General features: G+C 54.2%; 6 protein-coding genes across 6 annotated transcripts; 2 read left to right on the top strand and 4 right to left on the bottom strand.

Moving 5' to 3' along the window:
• Positions 1-257: 257 nt before the first annotated feature.
• On the top strand, positions 258-1,349 carry PV08_07433 (glucosamine-6-phosphate deaminase; the record flags this gene model as incomplete). Its single annotated transcript, XM_016381763.1, has 1 exon — positions 258-1,349. The coding sequence occupies one exon, from the start codon at positions 258-260 to the stop codon at positions 1,347-1,349; it is 1,092 nt and encodes a 363-aa protein (XP_016234865.1).
• Positions 1,350-1,593: 244 nt separating this feature from the next.
• PV08_07432 (uncharacterized protein) lies at positions 1,594-3,102 on the bottom strand (the record flags this gene model as incomplete). Its single annotated transcript, XM_016381762.1, has 1 exon — positions 1,594-3,102. The coding sequence occupies one exon, from the start codon at positions 3,100-3,102 to the stop codon at positions 1,594-1,596; it is 1,509 nt and encodes a 502-aa protein (XP_016234864.1).
• Positions 3,103-4,265: 1,163 nt separating this feature from the next.
• On the top strand, positions 4,266-6,095 carry PV08_07431 (uncharacterized protein; the record flags this gene model as incomplete). The annotated part of the gene is made up of 3 exons (XM_016381761.1): positions 4,266-4,337; positions 4,454-4,625; positions 4,672-6,095. The coding sequence occupies 3 exons, from the start codon at positions 4,266-4,268 to the stop codon at positions 6,093-6,095; spliced, it is 1,668 nt and encodes a 555-aa protein (XP_016234863.1).
• Positions 6,096-7,152: 1,057 nt separating this feature from the next.
• PV08_07430 (uncharacterized protein) lies at positions 7,153-8,470 on the bottom strand (the record flags this gene model as incomplete). Its single annotated transcript, XM_016381760.1, has 2 exons — positions 7,153-8,178; positions 8,237-8,470. The coding sequence occupies 2 exons, from the start codon at positions 8,468-8,470 to the stop codon at positions 7,153-7,155; spliced, it is 1,260 nt and encodes a 419-aa protein (XP_016234862.1).
• A 534-nt stretch (positions 8,471-9,004) lies between these two features.
• PV08_07429 (uncharacterized protein) lies at positions 9,005-11,164 on the bottom strand (the record flags this gene model as incomplete). The annotated part of the gene is made up of 1 exon (XM_016381759.1): positions 9,005-11,164. One exon carries the CDS (start codon positions 11,162-11,164, stop codon positions 9,005-9,007), a length of 2,160 nt encoding a protein of 719 aa, XP_016234861.1.
• Positions 11,165-11,529: 365 nt separating this feature from the next.
• On the bottom strand, positions 11,530-13,143 carry PV08_07428 (uncharacterized protein; the record flags this gene model as incomplete). Its single annotated transcript, XM_016381758.1, has 1 exon — positions 11,530-13,143. One exon carries the CDS (start codon positions 13,141-13,143, stop codon positions 11,530-11,532), a length of 1,614 nt encoding a protein of 537 aa, XP_016234860.1.
• Positions 13,144-13,412: the final 269 nt, after the last annotated feature.

The following is a 13,412-nucleotide window of genomic DNA, read 5'->3' as shown; positions in this document are numbered from 1 at the left end:
GTCGCCTTGCTACCCTCGTCTCTTCGTGCGGCTACACAAGGTGCTCAGTGGTCGAGATATCCTCCTAGGAAGATGGCCCAGGTAAGCGGCGGCGCGATTGACTACTGGAGACTCCTCTACGTCAAAGGTTTGTCCTCATCTTGCTGTCTTTTCCATTTTATCTCTTTGTCGCTGTGAACTTTTCCATTTAACACCTTGCGCAATCTGCGGAGATTACCTTCCCTCGCGAACACCACCAACAGAGTATCTATTGCGAAATGCGGGTCATCATTCGTGACACTACGGAAAGCGCGTCGAGATATGCTGCCAGATGCATCATCAACCGCATAAATGCATTCTCTCCGACAGCGGAAAAGCCCTTCGTCCTAGGCCTCCCAACCGGTAGCAGCCCCGAGATCATCTACAGACATCTAGTACAGGCGCACAAGGCCGGCGAGATCTCATTCTCGAATGTCGTGACGTTCAACATGGACGAATACGTCGGCATACCTGAAGACCACCCTGAATCCTACCACAGCTTTATGTACAAGCATTTCTTCGCACATGTTGACATTAATCCTGCCAATGTCAATATCCTCAACGGCAACGCTCCCGATCTCGCTGCAGAATGCGCCGACTACGAGTCGAGAATAGCCAAAGCCGGCGGCATTGACCTTTTCCTCGGCGGCATCGGGCCGGACGGACACATCGCATTTAATGAGCCCGGCTCCTCCTTGCGGTCGCGGACAAGAGTAAAGACGCTGGCAGAAGACACAATCCGAGCCAATTCTCGCTTTTTTGGTGGTGATCTGAGTCAGGTGCCGAAACAAGCCTTGACTGTAGGCGTTGGTACGGTCATGGACGCGAGAGAGGTGCTGGTCATCGTCCTCGGCGCGAACAAAGCCCTGGCCCTTTCCAAAACCATCGAAGGTGGAGTGAGTCAAATGTGGACGGCTAGCGCCCTTCAAATGCACGAGCGCGCCATGATTGTATGCGACGATGCGGCAACTGACGAGATGTTGGTCAAGACTGTCAAGGTGAGCACACAAGACATGGAGATGGGGGAGGATATGCTAACACGAGCTTCACAGTACTTCAAGAGTATCGAAAACGTGGCCGACGAGGAAGAAACAGGCAAAGAAACACCTCAGCAACGGCTACCGACAAAAGCCGAGAGTTGGCGAAGTGCCCTGATGGATCTCAAGATCAATACCGACAAGAAGGAGCAAGTAGCGGCAGAAGACGGGGAATTGACGCCCGATAGTATGTCGTCCAGGTTGGTGGATTCGGCCATCGGTATGAATGACAGAAAGATGGACGATTTCTTGTTTGACAGGATGGGCTCGAGGGTGTCGACTTTTGCTGCGTAACCAAATCTCCCTCTCTGGGCTTCCCCTTTTGATCGTTCTTTCGAGCACAAAAATCAACTAGTGACTCTGGCTCTGGGATTGATTCAACTATGGCGTTTCCGATTGCAAAATGGTATTTCTGGGGTCAAGAACGACCTCTGCACTAGGACGAGCAAAGGAATTGTATCCTAGGACGCGATCACGGTCCAAATTTTTACGTTCACAAGATAGCGTTTCCCCCCTTTTTACTTGAACAACAAAAGATTTACAAGTTCGCGAAAACTGTAGGAACGGAACCGCCCATTTCCACCAGAGTGCTTTTATTCCTGACCCAAGCCTCGAGACCTCGTCTTCCATTTTCGACACCGACACCACTTTGCTTCCATCCACCAACGGCCATTTCGGCCGGAGACTCGCCCCAGGTGTTGACCCAAGTGATGCCCGCCTGCAACTGCTTTATCACACTGTGACACTGATTCACGTCTTTCCCGAACACCCCGGCCGCCAAGCCGAGTTCCGTGTTGTTCGCTCTCTCGACGGCTTCCTCAATCGAGGAATACGACAAGATGCACATGACGGGCCCGAAGATTTCCTCTCTCACGATTTTCATGTCGTCCGAGCAGTCCGTAAACACGGTCGGCGACACCCAGTAGCCGTTCTTGAGCTGCACGGGGAGGTTCGCGGGCTGGTCCAACCCGCCGCACAGCAACCGCGCCTTGTCCACCGTCTTGCCGTGCTCGATGTACTGCGTGACTTTCTTGTAGTGGGCCTCGCTGACCAAGGGGCCGAAGTTGGTACTCGCGTCCATCAGGTCGCCGGCCCGAACCTCGTTGATCTTTTGCAGCAGGACCGTCTCAAACCGGGCCTTGAGCTTCTCGGGCACAAACACCCTCGTGCCGTTGGTGCAGACTTGGCCCGTACTGAAGAAGTTGGCCATCATGGCTCCGTCGACGGCCTGCTCGACGTCCACGTCCGGCAAGACGACGACGGGGCTCTTGCCGCCCAGTTCCATGGTCACGTACTTCATCTCGCCGGCCGCGGCGCCGGCGACCTTCCGTCCCGTCGAGACCTGGCCCGTGAAGCTGACCTTGGCGATGTCCGGGTGTTTCGTCAGGTACGCGCCAACTTCCCCGGCGCCGTACACCACGTTGAACACGCCGTCGGGCAAGCCGGCCTCCTTGTAGACTTCGGCGAGGAACTGGGCGTGCAGAGGCGTCACTTCCGACGGCTTGTACACCATTGCGTTGCCGGCCGCGAGGCACGGCGCCGACTTCCAGAGCGCGATCTGGATGGGATAGTTCCATGCCCCGATGCCCACGCACACGCCCAGCGCTTCTTTGGACGTGTACACCCACGCCGAGTCGCGGAGCCGGAACGACTCGCCGTTCAGACCCCCCGAGGCCACCAGGTTGGCAAAGTATTCGAGCACGTCGGCGCCCGTGACGATGTCGACCGTCGACGTCTCGGAGAACGGCTTGCCCGTGTCGAGGGTCTCGATTTTGGCCAGTTCGTCGTTTCGTGACCGGAGTATCTGCACCGCCTTCTGGAGGATGCGTGCCCGCTCAATCGGCGGTGTGCTGGACCATGATGGGAACGCCGACTTGGCGGATGAGATGGCTGAGTCTATGGATGACGGGGATGATGCGTAGATTGTGCACACTGGTTTGGCGGTGGATGGATCGATTGATTGGAAGGTTGACGAGGATGAGGATGATTCTTGTGCCTTGCCGGCGTAGAATGTGTGGCGATCCGGCAGGGAGATGTTGAGCACCATTGTGCTGGATGGACAGGAGTTGGTAGTGAGGAGATGATGATGATGGCCACTTGGACCTGGATCTGTGCTTGAAGCTCCTCAAGTGACTGAGGGCGTGTGCAAGGGTTGCTGCACTGTTCTTCTCGACGCCTGGTGAGCCGACTTTAACGTTCGTCGGTTGATTGATTTATCCCTGGGCGGTTGATGATATCGAACATTTGATGTCATGTCGGGATTGTGAACGGACACTCATCTTAAGGTAGCTAGTGCTGTACCTGCGGCGTTCATTACTGGGGTGAGAGTTCAAAAGACGGTCTTTCAGGGCCTTTTCGAAGCCTGGGACAAGAATTTCTGGGCGGCGGTTTTAGCCTTGACTTTAGGCCCTTTGAGGCCTGGACGGGACAATCGCCGCCTACACTGACTGATTTGGCCACCCGCTTATCTCAGTGATTCTTTTCCTCTTGCAGGCAAACAAAGTCTAATTCCCTGTAATGTGTGTGTCGATACGAGCACTGGCCGGCAATCAGCAGCCTGCAGGTCTCTACACCCGATGGCCCATGGTAATCCTCTCCTCTTCTGGAAACTACAACCTGAGCACAGTCGACGCAGAACTTCTGGGCGTCCTTGAGGCACCAATTAATGCCTTTTGTCTTTCGCCTCCACATCCATTCATGTTGCAGTCCAGCCAATTTTTCATTCCACATCAGCTTCAACGCGAGAGGCTGAAGAGCCCACGACGCCCACTCCGCTGCTTCCGGCTCCCTTGACCAGGTCTGACTTGACCATTAACAAGACAGCGGCCTCAAGACTACAGGGATCTGTGCATGACGCAAACTTGCATCCCTGGCCGCCGTCTGGCTCATCCCTACTGTTACGTACAGGAGGTATCGTACTCGGTGCTTCGTCAAAAATTTCACATTTCAATCGTATCTTCAGGAAGAGCCCCAAAACAACGGCCCATTCCGTGGACTGATCTTTTACTCGTACGGTGGGCCTGGTCGGGAGCCCATCTTTGAATCGATAATTCTTGTTGATACGGATATATACCGGGGACTTGCACTGTATTTTTACATCTCCCCTTCGTTGATTCTGCTCGATTTACGGAGTATCAAGGTGGATGAACAATCTTCTCATCTAAACATCGGAATACAAGGGATCTCGAATTGACGTCAACCACCATCAATATGACTACTACTCACCTCGACGCTTCCGAAGTCGACAGTTATGACTACCTTGTCGTGGGTGGTGGCACAGCGGTAAGTCAACGAGAAACCAGCCGCACAGCCTTGGGCCATCGAATGGAAGACACGGTGCACAAGGCTGCATGCTGTCAGATAGACAAAACGTCTTGCTAATGCCTGGACCGTGGTAGGGCTGTGTCATTGCCTCGCGTCTGGCAGAGTATCTGCCTCACAAGAAGATCCTCCTGATCGAAGCAGGACCCAGTGATTTCATGGACGACAGAGTCCTGGATCTTAAGCAATGGCTCAATTTGCTCGGTGGAGAACTCGACTATGATTATGGCACCACAGAGCAGCCCATGGGTTTGTTGCACTTCACGTAGGTTCGGCTTGTGCTCACAGCTTCCAGGTAACTCCCATATTCGACACTCTCGTGCCAAAGTTCTAGGTGGCTGCTCCAGCCATAACACACTGATTTCTTTCCGGCCATTCGAGTATGACTGCAAAATCTGGGAGTCCCTGGGCGCCAAAGGCTGGACGTTCCCTACCTTCATGCGCGTGCTCAACAAGCTCCGCAACACGGTGCAACCTGTCCACTCCCGCCACCGCAATCAGCTGTGCAAAGATTGGGTCGAATCTTGCAGCACGGCCATGAACATTCCCGTGGTGCACGACTTCAACAAGCAGATCTCGAGCACCGGGTCTCTCAAGGAATGCGTCGGCTTCTTCTCCGTTTCCTACAACCCAGACGACGGACGACGTTCATCTGCCAGCGTAGCGTACATCCACCCCATCCTCCGCGGTGAGGAAGACCGCCCGAACCTCAAGATCCTCACCAACGCATGGGTCTCCCGAATCAATGTCTCCGGAGACAAAGTCACCGGCATCGATCTGACCCTCCAGTCAGGGACCAATCTGACTCTGACTGCAAAGACCGAAACGATCTTGTGTGCCGGTGCAGTCGACACGCCCAGACTCATGCTCCTGTCAGGCCTTGGACCGGCCTCGGACCTCCAATCTCTGCATATTCCAGTGGTCAAGGACATTCCCGGCGTCGGTGAGAATCTTCTGGACCACCCGGAAACAATCATCATATGGGAGCTGAATCAACCCGTCCCACCAAACCAGACGACCATGGACTCGGACGCCGGCATCTTCCTCCGTCGCGAGGCTCCCAACGCCGCGGGCGCCAAACCCATCCCGACAAACCCGCAAGCCCTTCCGGATGGGGACATTGCAGACGTCATGATGCACTGCTACCAGATCCCCTTCTGCCTCAACACGACACGCTTGGGCTACGACACGCCCATCGACGCGTTCTGCATGACGCCCAACATCCCCCGTCCCCGGTCGCGCGGGAAGCTGTACCTGACCTCGTCGGACCCGAGCGTCAAGCCGGCGCTCGACTTCCGATACTTCACCGACCCCGAGGGCTACGACGCGGCCACGTTCGTGTTCGGGCTCAAGGCGGCGCGCAAGATCGCCAAACAGGCCCCGTTCAAGGACTGGATCAAGCGCGAGGTCGCGCCCGGCCCGAAACTGCAGACCGACGAGGAGCTGAGCGAGTACGCCAGACGCGTCGCGCACACCGTCTACCATCCCGCCGGCACGACGAAGATGGGCGACGTCAAGAACGACCCCCTCGCCGTCGTCGACGAGAAGTTGAACGTCCGGGGTCTGAAGGGCCTGAGGATCGCGGATGCCGGCGTCTTCCCCGCCATGACCACCATCAATCCCATGTTGACCGTGCTCGCCGTCGGTGAGAGGTGTGCTGAAATCGTCGCGCAAGAGGCAGGCTGGAAGGGCGACGGAGCCGTGAGGGCCATGCTGTAAAAGACACCACCACCACCACCACCACCACCGAACCGAGGATGATTTAAAACACAACAAAATATCGTGATGACGAGGAAATAATTGACATCTTCGATTCTTCTCTTCTGCTTTTCTCTACACAAATGGATGATGACAACACTCCCGAGGCACTGACTGACTGACTGACTGGCTGGCTGACCGACAAGGGGCAACTTGAAGGGAAGAGGAACTACATCTGTCTATCTGTACCTGAAACTAAAACTGCAGGTATACACACCTGATGTAGCCACGTCGTGTGCAGGTACCCAACCACCGAGCTGGAGAAACTGAATTGATAGCCCGTAGCTAGGTACATCTACGTCACTACCGCCACACATTTACCTGAAGATGTACCCAAACCCCAAAAAAAGGGGGGCGCGGGGGGGCAAACATGAGAAGGACTCGGATAGGTGGATGGAAGGGTCAGTTGGTTAGTTGATCGAATGAAAGCGAAACAAACCAAAGGCACAAAAGTCGTTGACCTTGCAAGGGACGTACAAAACTCGGTGCCTTCTTATGTACCTTTTAGGTATCATCATCAATCACTCCGCGCGTCGTGCCTGGGACACACACACACACACACGTCCCTACAGTACATACCTACCTGCCTGCCTCGCCTTAGTACCCTGAGGCAATGCCTGAGGTCGACTACCTTACTCTCGCACCTATCTATCTCCCCGAGGTATCTAGATACCTAGGCACGCACGGCTACCTCGTGGAGGTAGTCCCACTCAAGTAGGTAGGTACAGGTAGGTACAGGTAAGTTGCAAGTAGCGAACAAATTCGACCATCTTCATCGCAATTTGCATACACTAGCAAAGCCTACAAACTCAAGCCACTATAAACACCGCTTCATAAGGTACGTTGAACCCCCCTCTTGCGCCATCAAGAGACAACAAAAAAAAGGCAATACTTGATGCTGTATATCATTATTTCCCCCAAGGCTTTGCACAGAAACGCCACTTGACCACCACACCACAGTGACATAATCCTGGCAAGAGTAGGGAGGTACTTCGTACCGAATACTCTACATAGGTATTTAATCACCCACACTGACACCTGCCTTGTCCGCGTCTTTGGCCCTCGAGTCCTGAGGATCAGTGCCTTTTGTGACTTGCTCCTCTGTCTCATCTGTACTCGTAACAACCTGTTCTTTCTCCTTCTCCGTAGAATTTGTTGAAGTGGCTACTGCTCCCGATTTGTCTTTCTCCTCCTCCGCAGCCTCAGGAATGCTCGTCTCCTTCTCAATCTCCTTTATCTCTTCAACGCTCGCTTCTCCGATGTCACTTCCACGATGCTGTTTGGGTGTTTCTACGGGCGGGTCGGCACTGACTTCGGATTCTGGCACGGCTGTCTCTGACTTGGGCGCGGGGGACGAATCCACAACAACAGTCTCGGCTTGGTCGGCGGGTGTCGATTCGCTCAACCGCGATTTCAGCTTGGTGATGCTGCTCTTTCGTCTTTGCTCGACGATCTGGGCCTCGGTCGAGTGGCCTTCAGCATCGCTGCTGCTGGTGCTTGATGCGCCGCCCTCTGACTCGGCGATCTTGTCTATGGACGTTCGCTTGGCGCCTTCTGCTGCGAGCAACGCCGGTGTCTTTGCTGCTGTCACTTCGCCTACTGTCTCCGGGTCCTCGGCGGCCGCGTCGACGCTCAGTTTCGTTGTGGCGGGCACGGGGATCTTCTCTGTCGTGTCTGGTGTCTTGGTGGGCACCTTAGCGGCTTGCAGTGCCGCGGCTTTCTTTTGACCTGCTTTGGCAGCTGCTTCTGCACCAAGTTGCCTCATGGCTATGTTCAACGGTGTCTCGGCTGGCTTTGACGCCGCGCCTTCTGAAGCTGCGGAGTCTTTACCTTTAGGTTCGGCGATCGAGATATGTCTTGTCTCAGACGAGGCTCGTGAAGGGGGTCCGGATGAGTTCGCGCTCCTGGTTGTTGGCTCTGGAGCGAGGGTGGCAGGGGTAGGGGCAGGGGCAGGAGTAGGTACTGGGCCACCGAATTCCGAGAATCCTGCGATTTGATCTTGGAGCTCGCCGTATTCGTTCCATTCTTCAATCTGTTCGAGGTCCTGGGAAACATTTGTGTGAGCTAGGGCACGTAGAGTGCGATAAGGCGTGAGCACTTACACCAACGATTGTGCCGAACTTAACAAGTCCGGGGAGTTTGCGGCCCTTTGATCTTCTACCCCACAGCATGCGAGCCTTCTCATCTGTAGCACAGTCTACTGCCCGAAAGGGTATCTTGTTTGCTTTGAGGATTGTCTCTAATCTTGAGGTTGCAGTGATGATATGAGAGCTTCCGGCTGTGAGGGAGGTGTAGAGGTATAGTGTAGGGTCGGCGGAATACGAAATCGCTGCCATGGTGGCTCTGTCCCTACAACAGTAGGTAGGAGTTGCGGTAAGGGCACCAGACGCGTGGCAGGGGCTTTCAGTAACGCCGGGGGGACTGATCACTGCTGAAGGACAGAACAGAAAAAACAAAAGATAACGGGCTCGAACAAGGTCTGATCTTGGGGCAGCGAGATGGAAAGTCTGCAAGATAGTGAGATACGGCACAAGATGCACACAGCAACGGCTTGTTGGGTTCACTGCATGTGTCTCCATCACCTGGTCGCCGACGTGTGAGTTGATGTCATCACCGCCAAGCACCTGCATTGGGTTTAGTGTCATCTCACAGTTCACGCCGTTATCAGGTCAGGCGGGTCAGCGACTCGGTGGTGAGGCTGTGGACGGGGATGCTTCATGATGCAATCATTGTTATCGCTGTAGCTACATACTAGACCGGGGTACGTAGCAGTCAAGGCATCCCTCTTGGTCATCCGTTTCAGGCATCAATGGGTGTAGGTTCGTTTGACTCGTAAATACGTCGTAGCTCATCCCTCGTGGCCCGAACCCTCAATCCAATCCTTCTCCTACTGATACACTAATCTCCCTTCCTTGTTGCCGGAAGATCTTGGGCCCCGTTTTCCCTTGTTGAACAGCGATGGCTTCCATCTTCCTCAACAAACTCCCATCGGTGAACTCGCTAGTCGGAGCAAGATCGACCAGTGGTTTCCCGTCAGCTCCAGGACCGCCGCCGACCGGTCGGTTCCTGCCCAGTGACTTTCGGCTGGCACTACGTGCGATCAAGCCAGTCCCAGAGAAAGGGCTCTCTTCAGATGTACTTCCACCCGTGGAGCCGATGGTCAACTTGCGTGGATAGGCGCTCGGAGGAAGGCTCTGATTCCTCGACTGACGTGGGCTTCCTGGTCTTCCATCAAGGCTGGGCCTGTCTTGGCCGAAATCAAGGAGCGGTCGATTACCATTACTCTGGGAAAAACGACGATGAGGGACACCGTCATGTCGGGCAGCCGTTTCTGTACTCGGTCTGCCAGAGTCGACACCGAGCAGTGGCTTGAACGACCCAGCTGAACGGGGCGGCAACGACTCCTTGGAGCTCTTTCCCGTTGGTGGGCGCACAGCCTGGGGCTGACTCTGCACGCCCTCGCCCACCATGTTGTACAAGTACCAGCTTCGCCAAGATTGGACTTCTGTATACCATTTTGCAGCCACCCCCTTGTCCTTTGTGCTGAAGAAATGCACAAAATTAACGCCGTTCAGGAACATGGATGATTTTTCTTGGCTCTTCAATGCAAAGCACAGTTTTTTTGGTGGGTTGAGCTTCTTGAGTTGTTTTGATGTCGGGGTGTACAGGTCAAAGTCGGACAAATGACAGATTTTCGTAGAATCGAGACCGTGCTCGTGCTTGGAGGTTGTGATCTGACCATCCTCTCTCAACTTCAACCACCGTTTATCCCATTTACCAGGTCGGTGAGAGTGGTATATCTGCAGACATACGCCGGTAGGTTGTTGCCTTGGGGCGTCTGCATCGTCGATCCCGGCCGCAGCACACTCCGACTGAGCCATGATGAACAAATAATTCTGGTCGTCATGATCCCACGAGTTCATGACATCTCGAATACGTTCATATCGACGCAATGGTCTTTCCAGGCCTAGTTGAGAGAACGACTCAAGCAGCACTGCTGTTCGGGCATCGATGGGTTCCGTCAAGCATAGTGCCGCAGACCGAAGTACTTCCTTGCACGTGGTGGTAGGTGTAACAGCCAGAGTGATGATTGATTCTTTGCATTTCACCTTGACCTTTCGCTCGCCGGCGTTGACCGCAGAGATAGGAGCATCAAATTGCGGTACTGCTGCTTGCGGCATAGTACTGCGTGTCTCACACATCTTCCCGGTGCTGCTCGACCTGGTGTGAGTCTCACGCACGGTATGCTGCCTCTGCATCGCTGACGAAGAACGTTTGTGATGCCTGTCCTGCAACACCCCGTCGCTTCCTCCAATGACCATCGTCCGTAACTTGGGCTTTGGAGCTTCTCGGGGATGCTGCTTCTCTTCTGCACCTTGTCTAGTCGGCCTTGTGTGTTGAGGACCTCCAAGGTCCGGCGGCGAGACCACCCCGACAGATTCTTTTCTCGCGTTAATCTTCGCTGCCTCGCGGCGCTGCTCTCGTTCATCGCGTCGTCGCTGAGCCTCCTCCTGCTTAAGTGCCTTTAAGCGACCAAAGTCGCCCTCCAGAGTCAATCGAGCTTCTTCTCGCGCAATCTCTAGAGATCGTCGGACAGTTTCAGGAGAAGTTGGGCGCATGCCCGGCTTTGACTCGGTAGCCATTGCTCCCAACTTCTCGCCATTGGAGAGAGGCTTCCGGCCATGTCCTATGACCATTCGGCGGGCCCCATTGGGCTTGTGGCTATGACCTGCCTCGTTCTGTGGAGGACTTGTTGGTATATGCTGCGCGGGTACCGGATCCCGAGTCGCGCTGGAAACTTGCACAACATTTTGTGGTGGAAAGGGCACGAGAGGGTCCTCAGCCGCCGGCTTCGGCCTGCGGTGGTATCTCGATGGTAATCGTGTCAAAGCAGATTGCAAGCTGTTCGGTACAGGTGGTGGAGGAGAAGTCGCTTTAAGTTCAAGATCTGTCGAGGCGGCTTTGCGCACTGATCTATAGCGCAGGAATTTCTGTAGTTGCGCAGTAGTTTCGCCAGCGTCCGTATTCATGGTAGAAGGTCGTTCCGAAGACAAGGCATCGAGACTGTCATTCTACTCAGGTGCGCGGCTGGGTGGCTCAGGAGAAGTGAGGATGTAGTTGTCGCGTGAATGGTCAAGACTCAGGAATGCGAAAACAAGAAACATGCGCGAGGACCAGAGAAGCCCCCCAGTCGCACTTTGTTATTGTTTGTTAGGCTGGCATGTCGCCTGGAATTGGATCCCCACAAGCCCCGTAACGAAGCCTGCAAGGTACCGCCGATCGTACTGTAATTGATTGGCATCCCCTGTCAGGCTCTGCCGGCTCCTCACGCCGCCAGCCTCCTCGTCATGTCCGTCTTTTCACGAACAGGTCTCACATGTCCTCCGCAAAAGCCTCATCGCTGAAGTACAGCAAACCCTCCAAAGCCTTCCATGCCTTGCTCAGTACCTCTGGCTGATTCCCCCACAACAACACACCATTTTCCACAAGGGCTCCAGTCGGCGGCTCTGGCATTGAAATAGGCCTGATTTTTGAACTGCAACTCAAGCAGAGACACTTTAGCGTGGGGCCTGATGGGGTCGTGAGCATCATGGATGGGATACCGATCGTGATCCCTAGAAGCGAACGAGGATGCATTTGCCTCGGAAATCTCGCTGGTGGCATCTGTAGAGGTATGCCTTGTATTGGAACTCATGGAGGCTGGCGAGGATTCATGGATGGGATTCTGAGATGTCGCGGTGGCACGGTTCAGACGATCCTGTGGTCGAATGTGCTGTGCCACACCCTTGTACTTCTTCTTGGGCTTTGGAGCCTTATGTTCGTCCAGTCCTCCAGCGTGTCCCAGCGACAGGCGCTCAAGATCCCAAAAGCGTAGCTCGGATGTCGCATTCGCGAAGGCCAAAACAGGGTGCACTTCCGGATGTGCAAACGAGGGCAATAGAAGGCCAAATCGAAGGTAGAATTGTTCGGCTCCGTTCGTCTCGAACTCGAGTAGCCTCTCATACAATGGTTCGTCATCGTATTCTTCCGCTACCTCAACGTCAACGAGTCCATCGTCCCGTCGTATGAACTTGCGCATGAAGCCATTGCGAGTGTCTAGGTAGTCTTCGATCTTTGGCGCCGTGACCGAAGTAGGAGGCTGCTGACTAGAATCGAACCCCGTTATTTTCCACAAAACTATCTTGTTCTCATTCGCAGCTTTTGACATGATCAGATCGCCGTAAAATCTTGCACAGTCCACAAAATTAGAGTGCACAGCTGAACTGGTGAAATGAGGATAATAGATGGTGTAAACTTCGTTGGAGCTTCGTTTTCTGTACTGTGGCGATATCTCGCGCCAGAAGGACGAGCCGTCAGATAAGTCTGGCATTGTCCACACACATATTCGCTGATCGTGGCCTCCAGAGACCAAGTAACGGCCACTTGCGTGCCATGAGACGGTCAGAACACCTTCACAGTGGCCGGTTGCCTGACCGCAGATGATTATGGTGGAAGACTCGTGCGGGCTGGCGTAACGCCGGAGGTCCCATATCCGAAGGCTCTTATCCATCGAAGCGGTGGCCACAATCCAGGGGTATAGCGGGTGAGTAGCAATGTCGTTGATAACCCCGTATCCATGGCCTGACAACGTGGTGAACAGGTCCCCTTCGAGGACATCAATGATCTTCAATTGACCCGTGCCGCCAGCCACCGCGAGCAAAGGCCTTTCTCGGTCAATGTAGCACCAAGAGCAAGAATTCAGACCGGGAGAGGATTCGTCGTCCATCTCCTGCTGATCCACCACATTTTGTAGCGTTGTCAAGAAGTGGCTAGGCTCTGATGAGATTCGGTAAATAAGGGCTCCCTTCTGTTGCAAAACCGCAAAGATGGGTTCCTCTTCCGTCGGACTCGAATACGGATAGAATTTGACGTCGTAGAAAATGAAGCGATCAGTCTGAACGGGAGATTTGTGTTTGTACTTCAACTTGGGTAGTAGAAAAGATTCTTTGGTAGCTGTTGCAGGCTTCATGGCGGACAGGGTGGGATTTCTCGTGTTTCCAAAGGATGCTGTCCAAGATTGCCGTGACCAAAGCAGAAGAGCAAGAGAGTAGAGACAGGTCAAAGGGTTAGGTCATTGTATCTGGGTGGTGGAGATATGACAATAGTTTTGCATTGTGTCGGCCAAATCCTCTCGAGGGCGTTTACCTCTTCCGCACTGTGAGCCTCGACTGAAATCTCAATACTCGATCAGAATCACCGTCGGCTCGCTGAAATGAACAGTAGAGCGCATCAACACAT

The sequence above is a fragment of the Exophiala spinifera genome, assembly GCF_000836115.1.
Source record: "Exophiala spinifera strain CBS 89968 unplaced genomic scaffold supercont1.5, whole genome shotgun sequence".
NCBI lineage: Eukaryota > Fungi > Ascomycota > Eurotiomycetes > Chaetothyriales > Herpotrichiellaceae > Exophiala > Exophiala spinifera.
Note: the sequence above shows the minus strand (reverse complement) of the source record. Positions and strands in the feature narration are given on the sequence as shown.